This window comes from Mesoplodon mirus, assembly GCF_964341445.2.
Source record: "Mesoplodon mirus genome assembly, chromosome: 4".
NCBI classification, from domain to species: Eukaryota; Metazoa; Chordata; class Mammalia; order Artiodactyla; family Ziphiidae; genus Mesoplodon; species Mesoplodon mirus.
In genome coordinates, this window is record NC_138979.1 from 1,467,652 (window position 1) to 1,482,027 (window position 14,376).

The following is a 14,376-nucleotide window of genomic DNA, read 5'->3' on the forward strand; positions in this document are numbered from 1 at the left end:
ATCAATTACAATGTGTGAATCTTTATTTCAAGCCTAATTCTAACAATAACAAAAAATAAATAAAGATAAAAAATAAAAAGTCGAGTTAAATGATAACCTTGTTTTTATGTGTGTATCATATATATACCATATATATAAATGCCTTATGGTGCTGGCCTGCCCACACCTTCTGGTCTTCCTGGTCCACGACCTTGATGACGGGCAGCAGTCGTGTTTTATATCAGCCAGGACCCTGCCCTAGCGGATCGGACCCTAAACTGAGCATTTTGAGATGATCTCTCCCTAAGCTGAACAGCAACCTGTGTAATGGGGGCTTATGATTGTATAAAAGCAAGCAGAAGTTATGAAGAGCAAAAACTAGAAGTAGGGAAAGTGTGCCAGCTGTTTGGTAGAGAGGTGAGAAGCAAAGAGAACCCTGGGAAAATGAGACCCAAGTGTTCTAGTTTCCGGTTTCAGGGATACTGGCTTCGCAGGAAGATAAGTAATGCTTGTAAATTACCAACTGGCTGTATCCTTACAATAAGCCTATTGTATCCTCCCAAGAAACCCCTCCTAAATTAAGTCATCTCAAGTGGGTCTCTCATTCTTTTAATTAAACAAGTTTGAGTGAGCTATAAATGTGCGTATTTTAAATGATATCTTTGAAATGATAGGCTAAAAATGTAGGTAAGTGACACCAAACTATGAATGGGCCAGTGAAGGGTTACTTGTGTTTAAACAAATTCACAGCAGAAAAGGAGCTTATGTGTTAGGTGACCAAATGGAACAAAGGAAGGTTATCGAATATGGGGGAAAATGCATGTAAGTCCTTCCCTTAATATCAAGGCTAAAAACAAGAACTGTTCAGTGATGATCTCAGTGCAGCCCTGCAGCTCTCTTCATGACTTCTGCCCACAGGAAACATTTCACTGAAGTGCATTAAATATTAGAAGATATGCTCATTTGGATGGCATTTCATTTCATGGGTTGAACACATACATCAAATTGAATGTGCATCTTGATACTTTGTAAACGGCAAAACAAATACTGTATAGCTAATTATTTCCTCGGACACTGTTGCGAAATAAAAACAGTGGCAGGGACAGCAACATGATGGCAAATATCAGTAATTTCAAAGTTCCACTGCAAAAGCCCTCATTCTGTTCCGTTAATGAGATTTCAGTTCGGAAGGTCCAGTGTTAGAATAGAATGGATTGAGGAGAAGTCATTACAGCAGCCCCCCTTTTCTGCAATTCTGATATCTGAGGTTTCAGTTACCTGGTGAATTGTCCAAAAATATTAAATGGAAAATTCCAGAAATAAACAATTCATAAGTTTTACATTGCATGCCATTCTGAGCAGTGTGATGAAATCTCGTGGTGTCCAGCGCCGTCCCGCCCGGGATGTGAATCATCCCCTTGTTCCCTGTGTCCTATCCCTTAGTTACTTAGTAGCCCTCTCAGTTATCAGATGGGCTGTTGCGGCCGCAGTGCTTGTGTTCAAGTGACCCTTATTTTACTTAATAACGGCCCCAAAGGGCAAGAAGAGTGATCCTGGCAATTCGGATATTCTCTTACGGTGCCTAAATTATACATTAAAACTTTTTGTAGGTATGTATGAATAGGAAGAAAACCCATAGTATATATTGGGTTCAGTGCTACCTGAGGTTTCGGGCATTCACTGAAGGTCTTGGAACATAGACCCCCCGGGTAAGCCTGGATAAAGGTAGAGCAGTGGAAACACAGGCCGGTTTTGGGCGGTGGGCCAGGATGCAAGGTTTCAGCCAGCGTCAAGCAAGAGCCTAAATGTTTGATTGTCTAATGAAAATATCAAAACTTTTAATTTTAATGGTTTGTACATGAACATTAAAAAAAAATCCAAAAAAAGACAAGTATTGCCAGCTAAGGAGATAGAACGCCAAATACTATTCGTTGCTTGAATCTGAACAGCATTCTGGGTCAAGGATGTTCCTTTAAGCAGGAATTTAAGGTAATGTCTCTGCTTTAAAAGATTAATTTACCATTTTAGTTAAAAGAACAAAAGGAATCAACCTCGTTATTTGACATCAGATAGGCAAAACTAGCAGAAATCATTGAATAATTTCTAAAAGTTCTACTGGCTTAATTGGACGTTACATGAACATAAATCAATAGAACAAAGGCTATATCAAGGATCACACAGAATATATTTGATACTATTTGATTATAAATAGTGTCCATTGTTAAGTTCATGATGTTCTTTTAATCCATTTCTTACTGTATTCTAAACTTAGTTGCTTTAAAAATTCTCAACACAACAGATACTCTGTGGTATTTGTAAAACTCAGTAGCATTTTTGCTGGTCTGTAGGAGGATGGGCATTTGGGAATGTGGGCTTCAGTCTCCCCCTTTTTTTCTCGGTCCTATCACACTACGTCCTGGACTCTGCACTCTGTCCTTTATCTCCTTTTCCATTTTGGAGGAAAAAAGAAAAGAAAAAACTTCACTAGACACTCATTCCTTTGGGCTGGGCTAATCTCTCACCTTTGACCATATTCCAAAGAAAGTAAATTTTAGCTCTGCACTCCTAACTTCTGAGAACAAATGACTTAAAAAAACAAAAACAGGGGCTTCCCTGGTGGCGCAGTGGTCGAGAGTCTGCCTGCCGATGCAGGGGACACGGGTTCGTGCCCCGGTCCGGGAAGATCCCACATGCTGCGGAGCGGCTGGGCCCGTGAGCCATGGCCGCTGAGCCTGCACGTCCGGAGCCTGTGCTTCACAGTAGGAGAGGCCACAGCAGTGAGAGGCCTGCGTACCGCAAAAACAAAACAAAACAAACCCCACCCCCCCAAAAAAAACCCAAAACTGCTCCTGGGAATTCAAAGTGTTATCTAACCTCTGTGGATTGTTGGTTGGTAGAAGATTTGTATAACAGGGAGAAATGTTAGATTCTATCTCTAGACTGCAATAGTTTGTATGCTAGCCGGGACCTTGAACACAACTGCTTCTGAACAAAAGTACCGAGTTATTTTTCATCTGTGTCGTGGAGAGAGGAATTGCTGAAATGGGGTATCACATATCATTTTGGGGAACAATGTCATTATTTGGGTAAGCAGAGATTGCTGGAGTATTTACAGCTTTGTTAACAAAATGACTTGGGACATAAAAACCCTTGAGGTATTTTTTTATCCTATTTATAAGAAAAATAAAATTTAGAGTTTTTCTGTGTATAGGACAACCATGAAAATGCATCATAGTGGCATGTTGTGATTATATAGTATATATATGTTCATATACATCATATCTAGAACACTGTTCAAAGGTAATAAAATAAAACTATTATAATGTTTAATTATTTCGGGTTTTAGGTCTAAAATCAGCTTTCTGTTCTTGGGTATAGACAGCTGGTTCCCAGCTTATATTTTCACAATTTCCTTCATAAGAGTAAAAAGAAGTTGTTCATTGATTTCATTTGTTGATTTAAATTTAAAAAAATCCCACTAGATTTTACTATTTTCCCCTCTACTTATCAACCTACCTGTGGGAAAGTAATAACCAAATTACATACAAAACACAAGTAAAATTCTGTAGAGAAGCAAATTTCCTTGAGCCTTAAATTGAATTAAAATGGTTGCTTATTCTTCCAACTATTGATATGGCCTCATAGTTGACATATTATCCCTAAACCAATTTTGATTTTCCATATTGATTCAAACACTCTTGTTCACTTAGTTGAAAAGTCCATGTCTGCTCCAAAACCCTTAGATAAAGTGCAGACTTGTTTCTCTTAAAATGAATTTTTAGCCATTTAAAATGCCTGCCCATTAAACTAATAATGAAAACAAAAGAGGCGGAATCACTGTCTGATCACGATGTTCTTATTCTGAATTGTATTTGGAACAAAAAAAGTACACATCCTGGAATAACAACAGCTGATGTTCATTCAGTAAAATGTAAGTATCAGAGTATGAACCCTTTGGGTTGAAAGTAAAAGAACCTTAAGTAACAAGAGGACCTTATCGAGGAGCCTGAGTTAACCCTGAGATGGAACTTAAGGACAGGAAGTTAAGCCAAGGACTGGGAATCCATCTGGACTTACATCTTTGCCACCCTGCACATCTCTGTCCTTTTCTTGCTTTACTGACAGGTGGACTCTGAATTTGTTTGTCTCTCGTGAAGTGACCTCTAGAGATTGACCAGCACCTCAGTCTAAAGACCCCGAAGAGAGAACCTAATTGGTCCAACTGGGGTCATGTGACTAGCTGTGGCCAGAGGGGCACAGTGCCCTAGGGGACGTGCCTAGGGGACGAAAGGGGATGTTCTCTGAAGGGGGCTGGGAAGGCATTCAAAGTGTTTACTACAGTCCGACTTTCATCAACGCATCCCCCTAGACCCTCTTCCATTAAACAGGCATTTTTACCTGCATCACAGGTAGATATGGTTATTTTCTGGTGCATCTCTGCCCACTCTTTGCTTCACATCTATGCTCCAGCAACAAAGAATTGCTTGTAGTCCGAACTACCCATCTCCTACTTACCACCCATATGCCCCCTTGCGATCAATGAACTGCACGCCTAAGTTCCTGTGGTCCTCTGTGCTTGTAATGGTCCCCTCCCAGTTCTTTCATTCTTCAGGCGTCATGGCGGATGTCCCTGCTTCCAGCAGACCTTCTGGACTTGTTTCCATTCCTCGGCTAGTTACCTCTGCTGTCTTTATGCATCATAACTGTGCACATAATCTCTATCATCCCTTGTTTGTGATTTACTATTTAGGTTCTGGCATCTTTTGGACCCCGCAAGCTGTGAGCCTGGCCTACAGTGGGTGCTCCAAAATAGTTGAATGAATATGCTCGAAAAGTTTCCTGTTGGCTAATAATGGACTGTCTAGAGTTAAAAGAGAGAGTGTCATTACAGCACAAGTATTGTCTGCATAAACCCCTTAGAGCTGTTAACTTGTCAAATACTCACGTGTCAGGAAGTACCAAGCGAACCTCCCCTCAGGACCTGCTGGGCAGCCCCCCACTTAAGAAACGCCCGCTGCTGCTTACCTGGTGCCCTAACCAGTTTAACTGCCTCTTAAAACTTCTGCTGGGCTGGCGCTCCTCTCCTTTTAGATGCAATTTTGATACAGTGAGGTAATGGGCAGAACATCAGTTTATGAAATTATTTTATTTTTTCTGCATATACACGTTATTTTTCAAAGGCAATTTCATTAACTACATCCTGCAGCTCTGTGGACTTAACAACATTAATTTACAAGGTTGGCCTTGATTTTCAGTCGAGACATATATATGTATGTGTGTGTATACATATACACACACAAAAATATATGTATACTATATATATATATATTTTTTTTTTTCTTCTTGGTCTTAATTTTTGCACTCTTTAGTCCTCAAGGGTTTGACTGCTTCTCCTGCCTTAGCATTAAATACGCCTTTCCCCCTCGCCCCACCCCTTGACATTTTATCAGGTCGCAAAAAGCTGGCTGATCCTAAAAGGAAATTTTGCAAACGGTTGACTTTTGTTAACCCCAGGTTTGGTGGGGAGGGGAGAAAAGAGCTTCCCTCAGATAAGAGTTTTAAACTGAATTTCCTCTCCACAAAAAATAGAAAAACAACAGCAACCCTCCCAGGACCGCCTTTGGGCACTTTGTGGCGGGCAGCCCCCCAAGTCCTAGTAAGTGAATTAGCATCTCAGAAGGGCGCTCCCCGCGGGGCTGGTACTGATCAGGGTCAGCCGGTGTGTTTGCCTGCGACTGTTCGGGGGGGGGTGGGGTGGTTAATTGAGCGTCAGTCTCGGCCAGTGTCGTCTCGCTGGCGCCGGGCGCTTTTGGATTTGCTAATTCTCGTTAAGTGTCTGTGGCTGGCTACTCGTCCCGTCTACCCGGGAGAACTCGGCGGCCCCTGCAGATCGACAGCCTGTCTGTCTGGGCCTTATTGATCACTCGGCGGGGCGGAAGCGCGGAGGGGCCGGGGGGAGGTCTGAACGCGCCCCCTTCCCGCCCCGCCGCCCGGACGCCCTCCCGGGCGCGCGCCGGCCCACGGGGCCCACGCCGGGGGCCGCCCCCGCTCCCCCGAGCGCCCGAGGCGCGCCGCGCGGCTGGAGGGGTCCGAAGGCGGCCACGCGGGTCACTCGCGAGTTTCGGGGAACGAAAAGGAAGCCACGCACTGGCGCACGCCGGCCCGAGGCAGCGCGGTGAGGGTCACGGAGGCGGGGGCCCGAGGCAGGGCCTGAGGCCTGGCTCAACCCGCCGCTCCCGAAGGTCACGGGCGCGCGGCCTCCGCGAGGGGGAGCGCGGGAGACGGCCGGCGCCCTCCGCAGCCCAGACGCCGGCGCGGCTCGGAGCCGCGGGGCAGCGCCCTCAGCCCGCGCCCGGCCCCGCCCCCCGGCTGCAGGAGGAGCGGCTGGAGCCCGGCGACCAATCGGATGGCGCCGGCGCGGCCGGGGCGGGGAGGGGCGGGGCGGGGCGGTGCCGGCCGGCTCCCAGCGCGGGGCGCTATTTACGGCGAGGAGCCGGCCTGATCCGGGCGGGTGCAGGCGGCAGCTCGCGGCGGGCGGTGTCTGCGCGCTCCGGCGCTCGCGCCTTCGCCGAGTGGCCGGCCGAACGCGGGGAGCGGAGCCAGGCGCCCACCCCGACCGTCGCGCCGAGCGGGCGGAGCGGAGGAGCGCGCCCTGCGGAGTCGGACCCTGCCCCGCGCGCCCTCCAGCCGCGCTCCATGCTCCGGCCGCGGCCCGGCCCCGCGCCCCGGGCAGCACCCATGCCCTGCGCGCGCCGGGAGCCGTAGGCTGCAGCTGCGCCGCGGCTCCGGGAGCCGGCGGGGGCACCGCGGCCGTGGGGGGCGTCCATGGATCGCCACTCCAGCTACATCTTCATCTGGCTGCAGCTCGAGCTCTGCGCCATGGCCGTGCTGCTCACCAAAGGTGGGTGCCCGCCGGCCAGCCGGCGGGGCGCGCGCTCCCCGGGGAGGGCCGCGGGGTCCCGGGGCGCCCGCCGCCAGGGCTTTGTTAGCGGCGGGAGAGGTGGCCTCCCGCGCGGGGCCCGCAGGTCGCGACAAGTTGCCCGTCCTTAGAAGTCGCGGCGGTGGCTTCGCGGCCGCCCCCGGGTGTCCCGGGCCCGACGCGCGGAGGTGGAGTGACAGCCTGCGGGCGAGTGGTTGTCAGTGTTTGTGCAGGTCGGCCCGTCGTGAACTTCCGAGCGCTGCAACCGGGGAGCGGGGCCCCAATGTGGGGCGGAGACGGCCGGGAGGGCCGGCGGACCCCGCCCCCGTCGCCCTGTGCCCGCGTGTGCGCATCTCCATCGTGAGTGTGTGTCTCGGTGGTCTGCGCCGCTCTGTATTTGAGTGTGTCTCTGCTGCGAGTGCGTGTCTGTATTGGTGTGTCTCTGTCCGTGAGTGTGTGTGTGTGTGTCTCCGAGCGAGGGTGCCTGTGAGCCCGCGAGCGTGTGTGCCGTCCGAGGGGTGTGCGGGAGTGTGGGCTGTGTTGCTTCTCAGGGGTTAGGAGGTGTGGGCTCTGTCAGCGGTCGTGTTTCCCACTCACCTCATATTTTATAAACGCTACTCAAAAAAAAAAAAAAAAAAAAAAAAAGCAGTGGTCAGTTTCTTTTTTTCCCCGCAGGCTTTCGCCGTTTAGGTCGAAATAACCCAAACATCTGCCTCTGGGTTTCAAGGTCCCCCAGCCTCCCTCGCCAGGAACTCTCCCTGCTGTTTGCTCTGCGAACAGATACTTTTTTAGAAAATAGGAAGCATTTTTAGCTTTTTCCACCCCGCATCCCACGCCCCCTTTCCTCTAATTGCCATGTAGCAGGCATGAGGTTGAAGGATAAGCCAGGCCAGCGAGGATGATGTGCTACAGTACTTATTTACTTTGTAAGGAAGGCTGTAATCAACCCTAAATAACAGCCCTCGCGGGGTGCAGAGGGGAGCCTCCTGGCCCTATCAAAGGCCGGCCGAACGGGGCCGGACTGGGGCTGACATAAGTCGCAGATACCGAAACTATGTGCCTGATAATGATATAATTAGGGGATCAGAGGTTTCTGACTGCTGCGGACTTCAAAAGCTTTGGAAGAAGCCCGCAGTCTCTCCTGTAGCCGCCCGGACTGAAGCAGACATTTTTGTTTAATCACCACATACAGTAACTAGAAAGGGGGGCAGACAGAAGAGCATTGTTCCCTGTTTCAAAATACCAGTCCCCTCCTGGCCTTCCACGTGCCACAGGAAGAAACTTTATGAAACGGCAGAAATAGAGTTTTAATACAGTAACACAAAAGTCCATTCAACTTGCTCAAATGTGGCTCCAATTAAAAAAAAAAAGTTGTTAGAGCTTTCCTAGTTACCTGTCAAAATTTTATGAGACTGTTTCAGGTCACTGAAAACGTAGTCTTTCAAATAGGCTCTCGTAAACATTGAAGCAGCACTCTACTCGTATTCAGCTCTTTTTCTGCACGAGGTCTGAAGTGACTGGGATCAAAACTGACTTTTAATCTGTTTTATGTCTACTTTCAATCTGTATGTGGAAATTGTCAGACTTAGGGATCTGCAGTCATCACCACTTAGGACCAGTGAGCTTTATGCGAAAGAGCGAGAAGCTTGGAAAGAGGAGTAAAGAGCTTCTGCGAAGCAGGCTTCTGACTGGAAGGTCCTACTTACTGGGGAAGGGACCTGGGCCCAGACCAGGACGGCAGCAAGACAGGACAGGAGCAAGACCTCCGGCTTTGCGTGGTGGCACTCAGGTTGCCAAAGATCTGTGTTTAGTTGGCTGGGTTTTTAGACCTGAAGCATTAGCAGATGCTGGTGAAAGCTGAGCGTTCGCTCCGGCGGCCTGGAATTTGGACAGATAGTTAAACTAGACCTCTTACTCAGGCATTCCCGGGAGGAGGGAGGAAGAAAGGCGAGGCTGGGAAGAGGTTTGTCAAGCGGTCGTGCCCCGTGTTGCTGTTGGTGTTCAATTTCAGGGCGGCGGTTTCCGTAACCGGCCGAACTTCAGAGGAGGAAGCTGGGGAGAGGTGTGTACCCGAGTTCAGTTCACAGCAGCTTCAGCTGTGGCAGGTGACAGTGGCTGCGGTCCACCGGGTCACATAGCGTGTGAGCGAGCGCTCCCAGAGCCAGATAATTTCAAGGAGAAGTTGACGTGGAAGCCTCAGATCTTGCGCTGTGACTTGCAACTCACAAACTAAGTTTTATAAAGGAAACTTTTAATCACTTCCTGTAGAAGAATTTGAGGTTTCCTTAAGGATTTTTCATTCAAGCAGCAGAGGCTTTTCAGTTTCAATGTTTCCCCTTTTAGATCCCATGTTGAATTACACATAAAACTGGGGAGTCTGGGGTGGGGGGGGAGTGAGCCTTGCAGTTTTATCCCCTCCTCCCTGCTCCCAGTTTTATGACTTTCCATTTGGGCTGAAAGAAATTGACTTTGGCAAGCAAACCACTAATTGTAAACTGCCTAGTTCCTGTTTTACAATATACTGACTAAAAGCTCCCCTGCATGCATAGATCTTTATAGGCAAAGTTTGCCTTTTCTAGAGAGGTTGCAAATAGCTACCCAGTTTCATAGTTTTCAGACCCCCTGACCGGAGCAACTTCTAGATTGCTGTGTTTCTAGTTAGTAGCTTTATGAGGTGTTAGCTAAAGCTCTTACATCTAGGTGCAGCCCTTTGAGGTAGTAACCAATTCAGCAGCTGCGATCAAATACTTAACACTGAGAGAATCTAAAAGCGTAGCATTTCATGTTGCACGGTCACGTAGGATTAAATGAGTAAATAATGTAATTTACCTTACGGTAGGAGAAATTATGGGGATGATTATTTTGCTTCAGAAACAAAAGTGTTATGTTTCATTATTTGCTAACTTATCCTAAATTGAACTTTTCTCTGCTACGTGGATTAATACATTTCTAAGATGATGTTTCCCTGGCTTGGGATTCAAGCACCGGCTTGCACAAAGGGCTTTCCCTGTCCACGTGGACTGCCCTCGAAGCCCTCAGCTGAATATTCTCTAAAGTGAGTGTCTTTGAGACTGGGGGTTTAGCAGTTGCTTAAGTGGATGCCTTATCTGGTCTCTGAAGCAGTTTGATGCAGTTTCCCCTTGTTTTCAGGTGAAATCAGATGCTACTGCGATGCCGCCCACTGCGTGGCTACTGGTTATATGTGTAAATCGGAGCTGAGCGCCTGCTTCTCCAGACTTCTTGACCCTCAGAACACACATTCCCCTCTCACGCATGGCTGCCTGGACTCTCTCTCAAGCACAGCAGATGTCTGCCAAGCCAGACAGGCCCACAACCGCTCTGGCAGCCCTGCGCCCACGCTGGAGTGCTGTCACGAGGACATGTGCAATTACAGGGGGCTGCAGGCCGTCCTCGCCCCTCCCAAGGGGGAGGCCTCAGGTACGGAGAAGCCGTCTGACCCAGCCCTTGCCTGGTCTCTAGGCTGGCGACAGCCATGACTTTGCCTGCCTGCTCCTGAGTTTGCTGTTAATGTAATTAGGGACAGCAGAGGGAGAAGCACGGCTGGGTGCAGAGGGGCATCTCTACTGGGTAGCTTTCGTGTCTGTGTGAGCATTAGATGTCTGTCTGCATAATAGGTTTTGCCTGTTTTTCCAACATTTTGAAGCCACTAAGAGACCATTACTAATCAGTAATGACAGTTTGTAAACAAATGTTTTTGGAAGCTTCTCCGCCACACTGGCGACATTTCTGTTCTAAATATTGATTGAACTGTAAGCTTCTCTTTAATGGGGTGCCACGCTGAAAACAGAGGGCTGCTCGCGAAGGTCTCCAGGAGGGCTTGATCATTTTGCTTGTGTTCCTTTAGGACAAGGGAACAGGTATCAGCATGACGGGAGCAGAAACCTCATCACCAAAGTGCAGGAGCTGACGTCCTCCCGAGAGCTGTGGTTCCGGGCGGCGGTGATCGCCGTTCCCATCGCTGGGGGGCTGATCCTCGTGTTGCTCATTATGTTGGCCTTGAGGATGCTGCGGAGCGAGAGCAAGAGGCTACAGGACCAGCGGCAGCAGATGCTGTCCCGTTTGCACTACAGCTTTCACGGGCACCACTCCAAAAAGGGGCAGGTGGCAAAGCTAGACTTGGAGTGCATGGTGCCCGTGACCGGCCATGAGAACTGCTGTCTGACCTGCGACAAGACGAGACAGGCTGATCTCAGCCACGACCGGATCCTGTCGCTTGTGCACTGGGGCATGTACAGTGGGCACGGGAAGCTGGAGTTCGTATGACGGGGTCTCACGGAACTGGACTTCTGGGACCCTTTGAGTTCTGCTGGACAGGAGCACTTTATCTGAAGAGAAACAAACTCGCGTCATGACCTTCGAGAGATAGAATGACCTCTGCAAACAGAATCTTGGATATTTCTTCTGAAGGATTATTTGCACAGACTTAAATACAGTCAAAATGTATTATTTGCTTTAAAAGTATAAAAAGCAAAGAGAAGACTCTGTACACTGTTACCAGGGTTATTTGCATCCAGAGGGAGCTGGAATCGAGTACCTAAATAAAAGAAAGTGTGCTCTATGTAAGCTCCTACATCTTGATTTATCATAGAGATTTAAAATATATATATATATATGTATATATATATATTTTGTCTGAAATTTAGCGGTGTCTTGTCATAAATTAAAAACTAAGCAGGAAAGGTAAGGAACTACATGTTAATTATACAAATGAAGACCTATCATTGCCCAGAGTAGGATCTCAACTATAGATTTTGGCTTAACTTTTTTATCTTTATGTTTTTTTAAACAAGACCAAGATCTCGTTTTTTCTTACATGGCACGTGTGTCATTTTCTTACAGTGTGGAGAGTTTCTAAATGTGTATTGCCCATCATTCAGCGTCTTACCCACAATGTTTTGTTAGGATAATGCTGTTTTTTTTAACTTTCATCTAATAGAAATCAGAAACTTATTTATACCCAGGTATCACTGATCAATTTCTGAAGTTGCCTTAGCAAAGAGTGGTATTTATCAACTTGATCTAGGTGCTCTGGAATACGTTTTTAAAAATGTGTCTACCTCCAATCAAAAAAGGAAAAAAAGCTTACTAAATGAAACTTTTTGTTTGGTAAAGTTAGTCACTGTCTATTTTTACTTCTTAATTCATCAGTTTATTCTGTCTCAAACCTAATTAAATATTTTGGACCCCAAATTAGCCAAACATGATTGCACCATGTTCCTAGTTTTTAAGCCTTCCTTCCACACAGTGTTATTTTTTTTTTTTTTTTTACTTCTCAATCTTTAGAAAGATTTTCAAGAGTGAACGTTATATATCGAGATTTAAATAACAATTTCCTCCCCAAATGATTCTTTTATTAATATAATCAAATAGACTTGATTTTAGTCACTAACACACTATATAACAGTGTTTCCACTCCTGCAGGACTTCGGCAATATAGCCCAGCCTGAATTTAAGCCCATGCCACATTTGTTTACTTTTCCCCCCCAGATGGGTCTTTGCTATCTTAAATGTGAGAATAATTTGTAGGTTCTTTGCTCAATACTTTTGTATATTTGAAACTTTTGCTTAAAAATTAACCTATAGCCTGCATATTTGAGTACATGTGGGGTTTTCTTTTACGAATGTTAAAGGATTTTTTGCATTTTTTTCTGGGATATTTTATGATCAGTATAATTTGGGTCCCTTAAGAAGACAGGTGCAGTCGCCCAGTTGATGGAAGAATCTGAGTTGAAATGACTAGTCTAAAAATGAATACCTAGGTTATTTAGTAACTAGTGGACCACAGCCCCAAACAAATTAGGCTATGGAATAAATATGCGTTTTAATAAATGGCATTCGTATTGTGCTTTTTGAGGTTGACAGTTCTTGCACGCATGACTTACAATTTGTAAAAGGTATTAAGTTTTATGTGTGTCCATTTTTGAGAGAGCCAAAGAATTTTGGGGCCTAACTCTCCAAACCTAAGAGAAGAGAATGGATCAAAATGGCCAGTTGGTGAAATTTCCACCCTCACCGCCTCTTCCAAGCTTTAGATCAAATGACAGTCATTTTGTAGCCTGAAGGTTGAAAGACTTCTTGCCCCTTCTGCATTCTCATGTCAGGGAGCGCGTCGTGCAAGTCCCATGATTCTGAAGTGGCCTGTTCCCTTGCTTGCCCTCCTCTTATTCTTTATTCACCCCATTTCTTCCAAATACCAGTTAACTAGGAACTCAGGAATTCATTAGGAAATAAATAGAACAGTGAAGGACTGAAATTTATACTCTTGGAAACACTTTGAAATCAGTAAATTCCATCCTCCAGGAAGGCCTGCCTCTGGGCTGGTGCTAAGGTCACGGAAGTTTAGTGGCAGGTGAACACAAAGTGTCTCCACGTTCTGTTTGGGCTGAGCTGCTTCCTGTTCTTTCTTGCGTCAAGGAGGCTGTTTACACCTCCCTGGTGGTGGGACGGTGGCTCTGTGCTCAGGGTGTCCTCAAGTTGTAGCCACATAATAGGCAGGACCTGTCTCTTTCCGTAATAACAAACCCTGTCCCTTTTTTATCTCCTTGTTTAGTATGCGTACACGTTCCTGCCACCAGTTTTAAAGTCGGATCTGCACGTAATTTGGACTTTTGACGAAAATATTGCAGGTTTCTCCACTTTGATTTTTCTAAGAACTAACTATAGTGTCTACTTTTGGTTCCCTACGAGAGTGTAGAGGTTACCAAGAGCGGAGATAAAGGACCCTTCGTGAAATAATGACCTAGCTGATTCGGTGATGTAAGAGTGGTGATGGATTTGTTTGTCTTTCCCTCATAGAGATGTTTGCCGTTACTCTGAGGTGTCAGGACCCGGCTGGGCTTACCAGGAACGGTCTCTGTTTAATATTGACATAGAACTCCCCCCAAAAGTAATTTTCCCTTTCTGAGTGGAAATTTGCCCAAACCAGAGACAAATGGGACCAAATTTGCCATGATGTTTCTGTACGTACACCCCTTAAACATTTCTGCCCCTTTTGAAAAAATTGATCTGTCCGTGGTTACATCTTTCATGTGATTTTTCCTCCCTTATTTTGAATGGCTCAGAGGCTTCCTAGAAATTGACTGGTGTGTCTCTAATTTCTGCTGAACTGATTTTATTAAAAACACTGCACCATAGGGGGTTTGACCTCCCTCCTGAAATACCAAACATGTCTGCTTTAGAAAATCACAAAGCTCTCCTCTGAAGAGCTTGTAAATCTGGTTTCAATATGGCTTGATTATAGACTAAAAGCTTGAAAGCAGTGGCATCTAGTATCATGAGTCTGGAACTAGCCTTTTTGGGGCCAGGACAGCTTTTTTCCCTTAGAGCCTCTAATTGTTCCTCCTCTGTGTCTCTTAGCCCAAATAACTTTAAACATACAAAAGCTACGTGGTGTGATGAGGTTGCACTCGTCCAAGGTAGCAGTCAAGGGCGCTTGGGGGTCTCACAGCCTGGGTTCC

General features: G+C 46.6%; 1 protein-coding gene across 2 annotated transcripts; it reads left to right on the plus strand.

Moving 5' to 3' along the window:
- The first annotated feature begins 6,770 nt into the window (after window positions 1-6,770).
- On the plus strand, window positions 6,771-12,748 carry BAMBI (BMP and activin membrane bound inhibitor). 2 transcript variants are annotated; one of them, XM_082619546.1, is made up of 4 exons: window positions 6,804-6,880; window positions 9,853-9,953; window positions 10,049-10,336; window positions 10,764-12,748. In XM_082619546.1, the coding sequence occupies exons 3-4, from the start codon at window positions 10,099-10,101 to the stop codon at window positions 11,180-11,182; spliced, it is 657 nt and encodes a 218-aa protein (XP_082475672.1). In that variant the 5' UTR covers window positions 6,804-6,880; window positions 9,853-9,953; window positions 10,049-10,098; the 3' UTR covers window positions 11,183-12,748. The 2 variants fall into 2 exon arrangements, with proteins under 2 accessions (XP_082475671.1, XP_082475672.1); XM_082619545.1 differs by lacking the exon at window positions 9,853-9,953 and having other exon boundaries at window positions 6,771-6,880.
- The last annotated feature ends 1,628 nt before the right edge of the window (window positions 12,749-14,376 follow it).

Coding starts and splice junctions, on each gene's coding strand:
- BAMBI (XM_082619545.1), top strand. CDS start 6,805: ATGGATCGCCACTCCAGCTACATCTTCATCTGGCTGCAGCTCGAGCTC. Junction 6,881..10,048: donor GGCCGTGCTGCTCACCAAAG/GTGGGTGCCCGC, acceptor CCTTGTTTTCAG/GTGAAATCAGATGCTACTGC. Junction 10,337..10,763: donor TCCCAAGGGGGAGGCCTCAG/GTACGGAGAAGC, acceptor GTGTTCCTTTAG/GACAAGGGAACAGGTATCAG.